This window comes from Helianthus annuus, chromosome 10 (assembly GCF_002127325.2).
Source record: "Helianthus annuus cultivar XRQ/B chromosome 10, HanXRQr2.0-SUNRISE, whole genome shotgun sequence".
Taxonomy (NCBI): Eukaryota; Viridiplantae; Streptophyta; class Magnoliopsida; order Asterales; family Asteraceae; genus Helianthus; species Helianthus annuus.
In genome coordinates, this window is record NC_035442.2 from 175,860,879 (window position 1) to 175,872,777 (window position 11,899).

Genomic DNA, 11,899 nt, shown 5'->3' on the forward strand with positions numbered 1-11,899 from the left:
ACTAGTCGTTGAACATGCAATGCCAGCCCCGGTGACCCCACACGCGTGTCCTAGTGCTTGCTTTGAAGGAACAAACATGTACGCTACGTTATGCCAAAACAGTTGTAAATGATTGACAAAGGTGAAATCAAACTCAAGATGTCCATTGATGTTGACAATTGAGATTGATAAATGATTGAACATACGAAGATGATAGAATAATTCAAGAACCATTTAGCGGCTTACAATTCAAGATTCTTGATATTTCAAGCTTTTTAATCATATCTAGTGAACCTTTAGAATTTATATCATGTTGATCTAATGCTAAAAAATTAAGACAACTCATTGATACCCCACTAAAATCTAAAATCTATGAGATTTTAGTCATCATTTGAATTCAATAAACTTTGGGCTAAAGAAATATCAAGTGTTTCGGGAAAAATAGGTTTAAAAACAAAAACGTGGACGGCAGGATTCGAACCTGCGCGGGCAAAGCCCACATGATTTCTAGTCATGCCCGATAACCACTCCGGCACGTCCACTTGTTGTGAACTTTTTACCATACCTATTTACTAGAATCTTTATGCAGTGAAACTTTCAACTATTTTACATCTCACAGTTCTTAAACTCTATCAATACTTTTGCTATTTGTGAGATTTATGGGGTTCGGTTGTTATTGTTGCATTCAACTATTTTACGTATTTATATCCCGGTATTTAGTTTGATGATATTTTACGAGTTTATGATAATAAGTTAATAAACTCAAATTGAAAAGGTTTTAACTAACTAATTGGACATTCGAGTCACTTAGCCCGAGCTAAATCAAATCTAATAGAGTTTTTGACGAGATTGAGAATGAATTACGGCTCCAGAAGCTATACGTTTATTTAGTTATGACAATTGCATTTACAACATTCAACTTAATTTTTGTATCCAACATGCATCTTATTATACAATTCTTGTGTATTATTATATTGTCGTATGATTATTTACAATCGGGTAAATTCTTAAAATTTCATACTACAATCAGGTAAATTCTTAAAATTTCATATTGATTATGTCGTTCTCAACGTCTAGTTGATACCATTGTTATCATCGAAAACCACTTTCTAAGCTTTTGGATTCGATTTTACATCTCGTTTAGAAAAAAAAAAAAAAAAAAAAAAACTACTAATGATCGGTGTCATACAACACAAACTTTATATCGTTTTGTTTGTATCTCCAGTGAAAAAGGAGTAGTCAGGGTACGACAAAGCAGACCTGTTACATAAGCGAATACATATCATGTGGGTTTGTACCGATCCACTTTCGAGTTGTCGAGTGACGATTGCTCCATCTATTAAGAAAGGACGTGAGGTGTACTCTTTTATCTGATGTGCGCTATAATATTGTATCCTTTCAAGCTGTCGAGTGACGATTGCTCCATCTATTAAGAAAAAGGACATCAGGGATACTCTTTTCTCTGATGTGCGCTATAATATTGTGTCCCATTCTAGGAGTGTTATTCTAAAAAGCTTTTATTGGTATTGCATATTTGAAAGAAACTTTAATCATGTAATCCTTACAAATTATACATAGCAATAGTTAGTGTTGATAACGTCGTTTAAGCTCTCGTCGGTTTGATTTTGCAGTCGGCTTTTAATGAAAAAACAATACTCTTTGGAAACACAAATATAAGAAAGATCTATCCATCTTTAAAAGACAATGCATGTTCTTAAACAAAAGCAGCACATAACAAACACTACTACACTGTTACATAAAACTAGAAGTCATTGTGTTGACAGTGCAAAAATGCAGACATAAAATCTCAATACAATAAAGATAGTTTTATAGGAAAAGAAAGATCAAAGCCTCTAATCAACAAAGGCCCATCACACCGAATTTCCATATTTCGTCTTTTTAAATCAGAAGTTTCTCAATCGCATCCTGCAAACCAAACGAAAACACTTTAGAACATATTCACGCAAAAAAAAAAAACAGAAGCGCGTAAAAAAGGAAGATAAGACGAACCTTGAGTTGTTGTATTTGGGATCTCAATTGACTGCCTTCGTTACTGGTCACAGAACATGCAATGACAGCACGGGTGACCCCACATGCGCGTCCAAGTGCTTGCTTTGAAGGAACAAACACGTACGGTACGTTCTGCCAAAACAGTTGTATATGATTAATAAAGGTGAAATCAAAATCAAGATGTTGATTTGTGTCGACGTTTAGGTTGACATACAACGACGACAGATGAATTCAAGGACCAATCAGTAGCGTATAATTCAAGATTCTTGATTTTTCATCATTTTCAGTTAGGGCTGCAAATGAACCAAACGTTTGGCGAACAGTTCGTGAACCGTTTGACATGAAGTTTGTTTGTGTTCGTTTATTAAACAAACGAACACGAACAAGAAATTTCGTTCCTTTAGTTAAATGAACAAACATGAACAGAGGTCTCGTTCGTTCATTTATGTTCGTGAACGTTCGGTAACGTGTTTGATAGTTCATTAAAGTTCTTATTTTTCATATTTATTTAAATACTTAAAAATTCCGACAAATTAAATAGCTAATAGGTGTCAGTGTATTATATATTATGTTCACGAACGATTGTTTATGTTCTTTTGTTTCCATTTGTGTTCATGAACATTAGTTTGTGCTCATTTGTGTTCGTCAACGTTCGTTTTTTGTTCGTTGCCTAAAATTAACAAACAAGCACAAACGAACACGAACAAGTTCATTTCCTTAACAAACGAACACAAATATAAAATATTATATACCTTGTCTTCAGCAAGAAGGGGAAGATGAAGAATAATTTCGAGAGGCTCAGCATCGGCCGCCATCACAACAAACTCAGATATACCCCTGTTAAGAGTCTTTGTAGCTGTAAATCAAAGATTAAAACAAAATATTAGTGTAATAAATAAATAGCAGAAACTAAAAGATAACACTCTGACCAAACCTAACTATCTATTACTTAAAAGATCCAAACATAAAAAATAATTAATATTCATTCACCAAGAAAAAAAGATTCAAATTTCAAACAAGTACAACATATAGCTTTCATATATATTTTCCATGTGTTATTCAACAATTTCTTTTTAACAATGAGTTAATTATTGTTTTCGTCCTTGTGGTTTGTCAAAGATCACTATTTTAGTCCATTAGTTTAAAAATTGCGATTTCAGTCCCTGTGGTTTCACTTTCGTAACCATTTCAGTCCCTGTGGTTTCATTTTGTAACCATTTCAATCCATTATTTTGTTAAGTACGGGACTGAAATTGTTACGAGGTGGACTGAAACGGTTACGAAAGTGAAACCACAGGGACTGAAATCGGAATTTTTTTAACTAATGGGCTGAAATAGTGATTTATGACAAACCACAAGGACGAAAACAGTAATTAACTCACTCCATAATTATCAACTTAAATCTATTTTTTTTTACAAATTAATGGACACAAATTCATCCAATTATAAACAACTAAAGCACAGTTTTTCAATCAACAAATTACCATTTTCTACTTTAAATGTTTTATTTTTAATTTTTTTATTTTTTTTAGGAGAATCCTTAGTAATCTCATTCATACTTCTCAAGTTAGACGGGCAACACGCTGCTGCTGCGCCGCCACCCCTTTCTGAATTGCAAACCCTAATTAAACATTTATATACTTTCCCATCTCAATTAAACATATCAAAACCCTAAATAATTATATAAAAAAAAACAAAAAACAAAAATTGAAAAAACAACAAACGTTGACCAAACAAATACAAACATTTGACCTACACAAAATCTCCAAAACCACATACAAATCAACTTCCACAATGAAAAGTAACATAGTAACATACCCATATAATTAAAATAACTAAAATCACCAACACATATGTCAACTGCTTTTAAATGGCTAAAGATTATACCTTCATTAGCACCCTTTTTAAGCTGCTTATAATTAGCAGCTTGTTGAACAAGATCCAATATTGTTATAGTAAGCTGAGCATCAGCCAGTGGGTACGCTTTCGGGTTCACAGCTTCTCCTGTCTGCAACAACAAATCAAGATTATCAAGAACAAATTCAAACTCTAATGGATTAAAACATGAAAAATTGGTATAAAAATATGAACTTTTTGAGATGGGTACCATCGTTTCGGCGAATTGAAGCAGGGAGGCTATTAGGGTTTTGGGGTTTTACACTTTTTTTGGGTGTATAAAGGAGAAGGGTGAGAAGGGTTTAAAGGGGATGCTTTTAGGTTTTTTTGGGTGCTAAGGGTATTTTAGTCTTTTTGTGATAATATGTTGATTGGGTTGTGACGGTGTCGTTTTGTATCTATCGCAATTTGGCAAGTTGTTCATTTGATTTTGATTGTTTGGTTGTGGTTCTTGTGATTGAAAAACTTTTTAACTTTAAACAAGTCGTTTTTAAGATTGAGAAACTTTTTTAACTTTAAACAAGTCGTTTTTAACTCTTATATGAGTATTTATAAGAATCAATATTATAATAACAACCTTATGTTAAATTGTTGTAGATGGTATCTCTGATACCCTTGTTTTAGAATTGAACATTCTGATGAGTTTTTTATAATGTTTGCAACATTTAGGGCATGTTTGGCTAAGCTTATTTAACTCAAAAAAGACTTTTTGTTAAAAAAACTTATTGACTTGTGACTTTTTGAAAATGAGTTTTTAAAAAAAGTGTTTGGATCAGCTTATTGGGTGGGAAAAGCCAAAATTACTAAAAAAGACATTCTTCATATTGAAAAGTTGTTTGGTAGAGGGTAAAAAAAGTTGTTTGGTAGGTGGTAAATTTGTAATTGTGTTGAAAAGCTATAAAAAGTCACAAATTTCTGACTTTTCAAAAATGACTTTTTCTCCCTACTGAAAAGCTGTATTGAAAAAGACTTTTCAATTAGCCAAACACAATTTTAACTTATTGACTTTTTGAAAAGCCAATAAGTCAATAAGTTGGCTTAAAAAGCTTAGCCAAACATGCCCTTATTATAGATCGAGAAAACGAAAAAACGACATAACATCATCCTCCAAACCATTTTCAACTGAAACGGTCTCCTTGCATTGTTGCAAAGGTTTAGAGTCAAATATAAATTTATAGCAACACTTTGTATCATACTTGAGTTATAATATGATTATGAGTCATACTTCAATATTTATATGTAACTAGGTTATCCCCCGGGTGCTATCCGGGTTGGAGAAAACTATTAAGATAAATATTAAGTGTACAAATAAAATAAAATACAAAGTCTCATGTTACATAAATTAGTGATACAGTGGATACACAATTTAAAGATAGTCGAGTCCCTTTGAAGATGCATGTCCTTCGAGTTACCAAAACCTTTCCCTTAGTAAATTGAGTTCCCTCTAAAAAAAAGAACCAAATTATAAGTGTTTATGTATATAATATAAACTTTAGTGTCGATACTATATAATATAAACTTTGGTGTCGATACTAAGCTTGCCTAAGTAGCATTGCCTAGGTACTGTACCTTTTAAGTCAGTCTTGTACTTTGTCTCATATTTATCGTCTTTTAAAATGTAAGGCATTTAATCTGTATATTAAGAGACCAAAAGATGTTGTAAACTATTTAAATAATATGTACATAAAAAGAGTAGCCACCACATACCCGAGACCCCAACACGCCTGCAGCATCCAATAACAAAATCCAGTTAGTATCGATCGTTTTGTTCAAAGATTCAATTTTGACCCAAACCCATGTTACATACCAGCACAGGAAATAATGGGGATGTGATCTTGTTGTGGGATGATTTGTATTTATGAGTATCCAACATAAGAAATGCAAAAAGTGCACTTGCAAGACTCATTTTGTAAAGGTTTTTTTTCCGCTCTTTCTAACACCACTTGCTTCAACTCAAGTCCATTTTGGTCATAACCCATTTTGACCCGAACCAACTGATGTTTTTTAGATGGTCCATATCAACCAGAAAACCTATTAACCTGTTCCCAAACCGATCGTTTTGCCAGGCTTACTACAAGTTATTAACAAATCCTGCATGAACAAATGAAAGCTTACAATTTGAAAAATAATGGAAGCAACTGTGATGGTCCAAAACCGGCCAGCGAATGAATCGGCTATAAAGGCCCCGAGCAAAGGCGTCAAACTAAAGTTTCATGAATTTGGGAATTAATAAAGTGATGCACCAATCTAATAAACTATTGCAAAACGAAAATCACAAAGTTTTTAACAAATCGAAAGTGCAGGAAAACAATTTAACAAAGCTTCAACCTGCATCAGGATGCAGCGTATCTGGATCACCGGTACCCACAAGAATGTTAGTGACACCCGTCATCTGGAACGACATGTACGCATAGAAGTAGTATGGTGCAAACATAACAACCGAATCCCCATCATCACACAGAGTGAGAACAATATTCACAAAGGCATACAACAACGGTATAAAAAACTTTGTAAAACGCCTTGAAAGAATTTAACTAACATCAATTCAACCTTAAATACCTGATTCGCGCCAGCAGTAACCATCACTGAAGATTTGCATATATTATTTTCTTCACGCAACTGCAATAATAAAAAAAATATGAATATAAAGGGGATATTACTGCATTTCATATAATTGAATAGTTGACATTTTGACCTTTTTAGTCAATGCTTCCCTAAGCTCAGGAAGACCTTCATCGGCACCATAACGACTAATAGAAGGCTCCCATACAAGTTTTTGCACCTTCTCTAAAGCCTATCGGGGTGGTTGCCAGTACACAACACCCTGTATTTACAAGAAAACCAATTGCAACAGTCATATAAATTTTTTCTTTTTTTTTGGAAAATTCAACTGTGAAAGCAACAATCTGGAAACACTGAGTGCTCATCTGAACAAATTAGCTTTAATTTCAATTCAAGTTTTTTTTTATATTATGCCTCAAGAGTGAAGACGCTAATTTATTAAAAAACTTATTTAATTCTTCAAGAATTCTTGGTAGATGGGTCTCCATGATTGTTATAGCAATATGGAATCCATTTGACAAATTAAAGATGTTCTAAAACTTGGAGCTCAATTATGTCATTGAATTTTGTGAATTTTGGAAAAACAAAAAGTTTTTGAAATAAAAAATCAATAATATTCATGATAACAATCAATACAAAGGGGAAAATAAACCTGTATTTTCAGGAAAACTAATTGCAAAAATGCAGAACTTTTTCTTAAAGTTCAGGTGTAAAAACAACAATCCTGCCAACATAAAATTCAAATTTAAACCCGATTGGACCGTCGATGAATCCTTGATTTTAGTCGATGAATAAAACCTATAAAACAACATAATCATAATAACAAAGACTAAAAAAACCTATTTTTGCGAGAGACTAAAAATGAATACCAAATCTGACCGGAAATAAAATATATAAACCAAACTCACCTGAATGACGGGTCAGGACTAAGGAGTCACCGGAAAATACCTATGCCATCGAAAAACTCGTTTGTTCTACCGAAACCGAACACAAACATCACCAATCCTATAATTACACCTCATGATCAATCAAGATACACCAACACACAAATTTAACATAAACCACTCTAATACTCACTGATCTTATTCCAATTCTTCAAATCTATTTAAAAACAACTTAAATAAAAAAAATAGTCAATTAGATTTGATTCAAGATTCGAATTCTTTCTCGATCCTATTAAAAGACGAAATAAACACTAATAAGATAACCAAATAGCTATAAAACGACATAATCATAATAACAAAGACTAAAAAAAACCTATTTTTGCGATAGACTAAAAATGCAGAATTGAAACATTGAAACCCTCTCAGCCACCATAACCATGGAACACGATGACATCAGCAGCCTCCACATTCGATCTGTAGCAGCACCCGATTGGACCGTCGATGAATCCTTGATTTTAGTCGATGAAGAAAACCTATAAAATGAAATAAACGAAAAGAACAAACGAAGAACAATCAGTAATGCCAATCTGCAAATGATTATGGTTTGTTTCTAGTTAACTTTCACTTGTTCTAGATCAAATCCAACATTAAAATCAAAATCAGATAAGTAAACCACAAAATCGAAGTACAAAATAGAAAAAAAAAACGAAGAACCATGAAAGACCACACCGCAGAAAAGAAATCAGGTCGCCGGATTCGGAGCGGAACCCTAGCTGCCGCAGAACCGACATATGCGGATTTAAGGATAATGAATTAGCAAAGAACCAAAACCCCCAAAAATGTAGGGATTGAAAGCGTATACTAACTAACCTAGATTGATCTTTCTCTTCTATTAAGATTAGAAAAAAAAAACTTATTGTGAAAACACACGAGAGATGAACATTAATAGTTTGCGAAATCAAAGAATAAATATATGAAATCTGATAGAACTCTAAGTTGGAAGAATACACAAACCGTGAATCTCTTGTTGATCTCTTGATTGCAAAGTTTTGATACCTAGGGTTTAAAAAAAGAAGAGAGTGTACTCAGCTCTTTCAAAAACGCTGATGATCTGGTTATGTAGAGAGAAACTAATAGAGATAATGATGATAAAAACGAAAACTTACATTGATGAGATTAGTATTGTAAGATTGATAAATATTCAACCAATTGATCTTGATCGGTAGGAAATGTGAAGGAGAAGATGCTCTAGGGTTTCAATTAATTTATGTCTTCTCACCATTCATAAAACGAAAACATTTTGAAGAGAAGATCAGTTGCTTGGAATGGAGATGGAGAATGGAGATGGAGGCTCTCTAGGGTTTTGGAAAAGAAACATAGATATCGTACAAATGGAAGTCGGGTCAAAATTAAAGGAAATGGATCCCGCGGTAACCCATATACACGAATTTTTATGACCCGAATTTTGGAGCCAAAACCAATTTCTAGATTGCCTTAGGTGATGCCACATCATTTTGCAAGCCCCCATATCATGACACATAAGCCCTCATTTATCATGTTTATTATATATAATAGATGTGTGTAATGATTAAACCACAAGTTTAATGTCAAAGAGCATCACCGAATTGAAGTGATTGTTAGATATTTTACTGTAACCGGGATTGACTTGATGATCAAAGCGAATTATAATACACATCAAGCAGGTTAGGAGGTGCGGGAGTGCACACTTGTTTGAGTCGGTTAGAAAGTGAGCCGGCTCGGCTCGTAACGAGCCGAATTGGCTCGCTTTGGCTCGCTTGATAGCTCAGCTCGACTTAGTTCAGATTATTTTTTTATAATATATTTATTTTTATATACATTATAATATATTACAAAAAACTTATTAATATTTATATGTATTTAGGCTTGTGATTTGATATCCATGTCATATTTGAATCTTAATTACCTTGGTAATGAACTAATATTGTATTTCACTGAAATTTAAAACATATTTTTCATTGTTGAACATGATTTTGGCTTGTAATGTATTAGGATAAACTTATTTTGAATATGTTTTTTTTTTGAAGTATTGAAAAATATTTTAGGCTACTGAATTTTGAAAGCAGTATATTATATTTTTCTTTTTAAAATCGAGCCAAACCAAGCTGAGCCGAGCCAGCTCGGTTTAAAACCAAACCGAACCCGAGCTTAGATTTTCAGCTCGGTTTCAAATCCGATCCCGAGCTTACCCTGGCTCGGCTTGGCTCATGAACAGCCATAGGTTGGGTGCTCACTAGCGTCTTAGTGACCCCAACTTTCTTATTAAACCCGATTTGTTGAGATTATTACATATTTTGAGCAAATTCATGTACACGATTTTCCATGGTTATATGGAAATGTATGCTTGAAGGAAAGGCATTGTACGGTATGTGATAAAACATAATTAGACTAGTGGGTATAGAGAGCCTTATTCCTAAGGGGATGGACCGTCACATCGGCGCCACGTAGGAGTGGCTTGGAGGGGATGGACCTCAGGGGTGGGGGATGAACCTCTTTATGTATATATATATGTATGTATGTATAGTTATATGTGAGAGAAGGGAGGAGAAGGGAGGCCCGTCGAGATCGTCTAGAGGGAGCCGGAAAGGACGGGACGGGGCGAGGGGGCGGCGTGGGGGACCTGTGCCGGGCCTAAGCCGGCCCCCATACCGCTTGGTCTTATAGGATAGCATTGACTATTTGTGTTTGACGCTTGATTTACATAAGCAACATTCAATGTATTGTGTGATGTTGGTTAAACCTCTTATTTAATAATTGAGAATATCATTTAATCTAGAGGATATGAACATTTACCTAGACCATGAGCTTCACCTAAGTCGGTTTGTAACTTGCCCGGTATTGTTGAGATCAAAGGCTTTCATTAAAATCAAAACGGGTCAAGATTTACACGAGTTTGAGGTTTAAGGACTTTGTTTGCCCGTTTGCAAGTTTTTACAAACACTTCACATTGTTTGAAACCCGTAAACTGATATTCGGAGTGGGAGTTTGATAACAATTACCATTGCAAGGCAAAAAGGTTAAAAAAAATTGGTGTAACTAGTGTACGAATACGCTGGGCGTATCCGTACACCGACTTGTAACTAGCATGTGAACAGATTCTTTGTTCATTCCTTCACTTGGTCACTTTCAAGTGTATCTTTTGTGAAGTAACTTGATGACACTTTGACATGACTTTCTTAAAATCATTAATAAATATATATTTCTATACCTTTTCAACCTCAAAGTAATTATAAAAAAACTTTGAAGAACTTGTAAAATCGAGTTATAATGAATAAATACATAAGCATTGAAAACATAATAATTAGTAAATTTCAATCATTGATGTTGCATACGTAATGTTTAGATGTATATGTCTATAAAAAACACGGTCTTTTTAGGTCAAAACAATCATAATCCTATATAATTGTTTTCTTATAGATAAATTAACTAGGTTATAACCCCGTGTATTACACGGGTTGAATAAATGAATGTTATATACTAATTGATAAAACAATATATATTTAAAAACCTCCTTTATTGCATGTGTTTCAATTTTGTGTCTAGCATTATATATACTATGGTAAAAGTTTAAAGTTTATTAGAGATAATTACATAATCGAAAAGACTAAGAGCAAATTTGTATATATTACAAATAAAAAGTAGGTGACTGTCATATTATATAGAAAATCAAATAAATAATATTATAAATGAGAAATATACATTAAATTTAAACTAATAGTTAAGTAGAAGAGATTAAATAAAATAATATTTAGTAGGAGATTATCTATAATTAATTATAAGATATTAAACTAAATAATAATTATCCATAAGATATTAAAGTAAATAATATTTAGTAGGAGGGTTACAGAATGTCCCCCTTGTTGGGCTAGGCTAAAGGAAAACTGTTTCGGCTGGCAAGATTGTGTTGAAGGCAGAATCAAAGAAAGTTTCTAAGCAATGAAAAAGCTTGTGTTGAAGATCAACATTTGTTCATTTCCCTTGCCTTTAATACTTTTTGGTTCCCTTGCTCCTGAAGTTGTCGGGTTCCCTAGATAAAGTGAAGAATGTCGTGCAAAACAATTTTCAACGTCGAGGAATCAAAGTTTTGTTTTCGATAGAATTGGATTTGCTATTAAAAAAGGAGTTACGGCGCAGATTGTTGCATGTCTACATGCCATTCTTTTGTTATTTTATGTATCTATATAAAATTATTACTTATCGGTGAATTAAAGAATTAATTTTAAAATAAAGAAAAAATAAATTATTAAAACTATTATATTAATTTACTGTTGTAAAGATTAATAATATTGTGTTTTTAAATACATATTTAAAATTAATAATATTATACATCTTATCTAAAATCTAAATCTATTATTAAGCTAAAAGATATATTACGTAATATCTTAAGTTGATTAATATCAAAACTTAATAATATTGCTTTTTTAAATACATATTTAAAAAAATAGATTAAATTAAAATAGTTATCCATAAGATATTTAAATGGTATAGATATAAAATTTGTATAGATATAGATTAATAATAAAAATTTG

General features: G+C 32.8%; 1 protein-coding gene, 1 long non-coding RNA gene and 1 other non-coding gene across 18 annotated transcripts; all 3 read right to left on the minus strand.

Annotated features, from left to right (window-relative positions):
* Positions 1–439: 439 nt before the first annotated feature.
* TRNAS-AGA lies at positions 440–521 on the minus strand. The gene has a single exon. It is a non-coding gene; the product is annotated as a tRNA-Ser (tRNA).
* A 1,130-nt stretch (positions 522–1,651) lies between these two features.
* On the minus strand, positions 1,652–4,252 carry LOC110886700 (NHP2-like protein 1). The gene is made up of 5 exons (XM_022134539.2): positions 4,097–4,252; positions 3,877–3,997; positions 2,742–2,845; positions 1,990–2,121; positions 1,652–1,905 (listed from the first exon to the last, which is right to left on the minus strand). The coding sequence occupies exons 1-5, from the start codon at positions 4,097–4,099 to the stop codon at positions 1,879–1,881; spliced, it is 387 nt and encodes a 128-aa protein (XP_021990231.1). The 5' UTR covers positions 4,100–4,252; the 3' UTR covers positions 1,652–1,878.
* An 865-nt stretch (positions 4,253–5,117) lies between these two features.
* LOC110886701 lies at positions 5,118–8,731 on the minus strand. 16 transcript variants are annotated; one of them, XR_004870010.1, is made up of 8 exons: positions 8,498–8,731; positions 8,346–8,387; positions 6,581–7,864; positions 6,445–6,504; positions 6,214–6,277; positions 5,693–5,976; positions 5,455–5,609; positions 5,118–5,329 (listed from the first exon to the last, which is right to left on the minus strand). It is a non-coding gene; the product is annotated as an uncharacterized LOC110886701 (long non-coding RNA). The 16 variants fall into 16 exon arrangements; XR_004870009.1 differs by having other exon boundaries at positions 5,693–6,088; XR_004870011.1 differs by having other exon boundaries at positions 5,693–6,504; positions 6,581–7,171; positions 7,356–7,452; positions 7,705–7,864; positions 8,498–8,723.
* Positions 8,732–11,899: the final 3,168 nt, after the last annotated feature.

Coding starts and splice junctions, on each gene's coding strand:
- LOC110886700 (XM_022134539.2), bottom strand. Junction 2,122..2,741: donor CCCTTCTTGCTGAAGACAAG/GTATATAATATT, acceptor CTGTTTTGGCAG/AACGTACCGTACGTGTTTGT. Junction 1,906..1,989: donor CCCAAATACAACAACTCAAG/GTTCGTCTTATC, acceptor TTTGGTTTGCAG/GATGCGATTGAGAAACTTCT.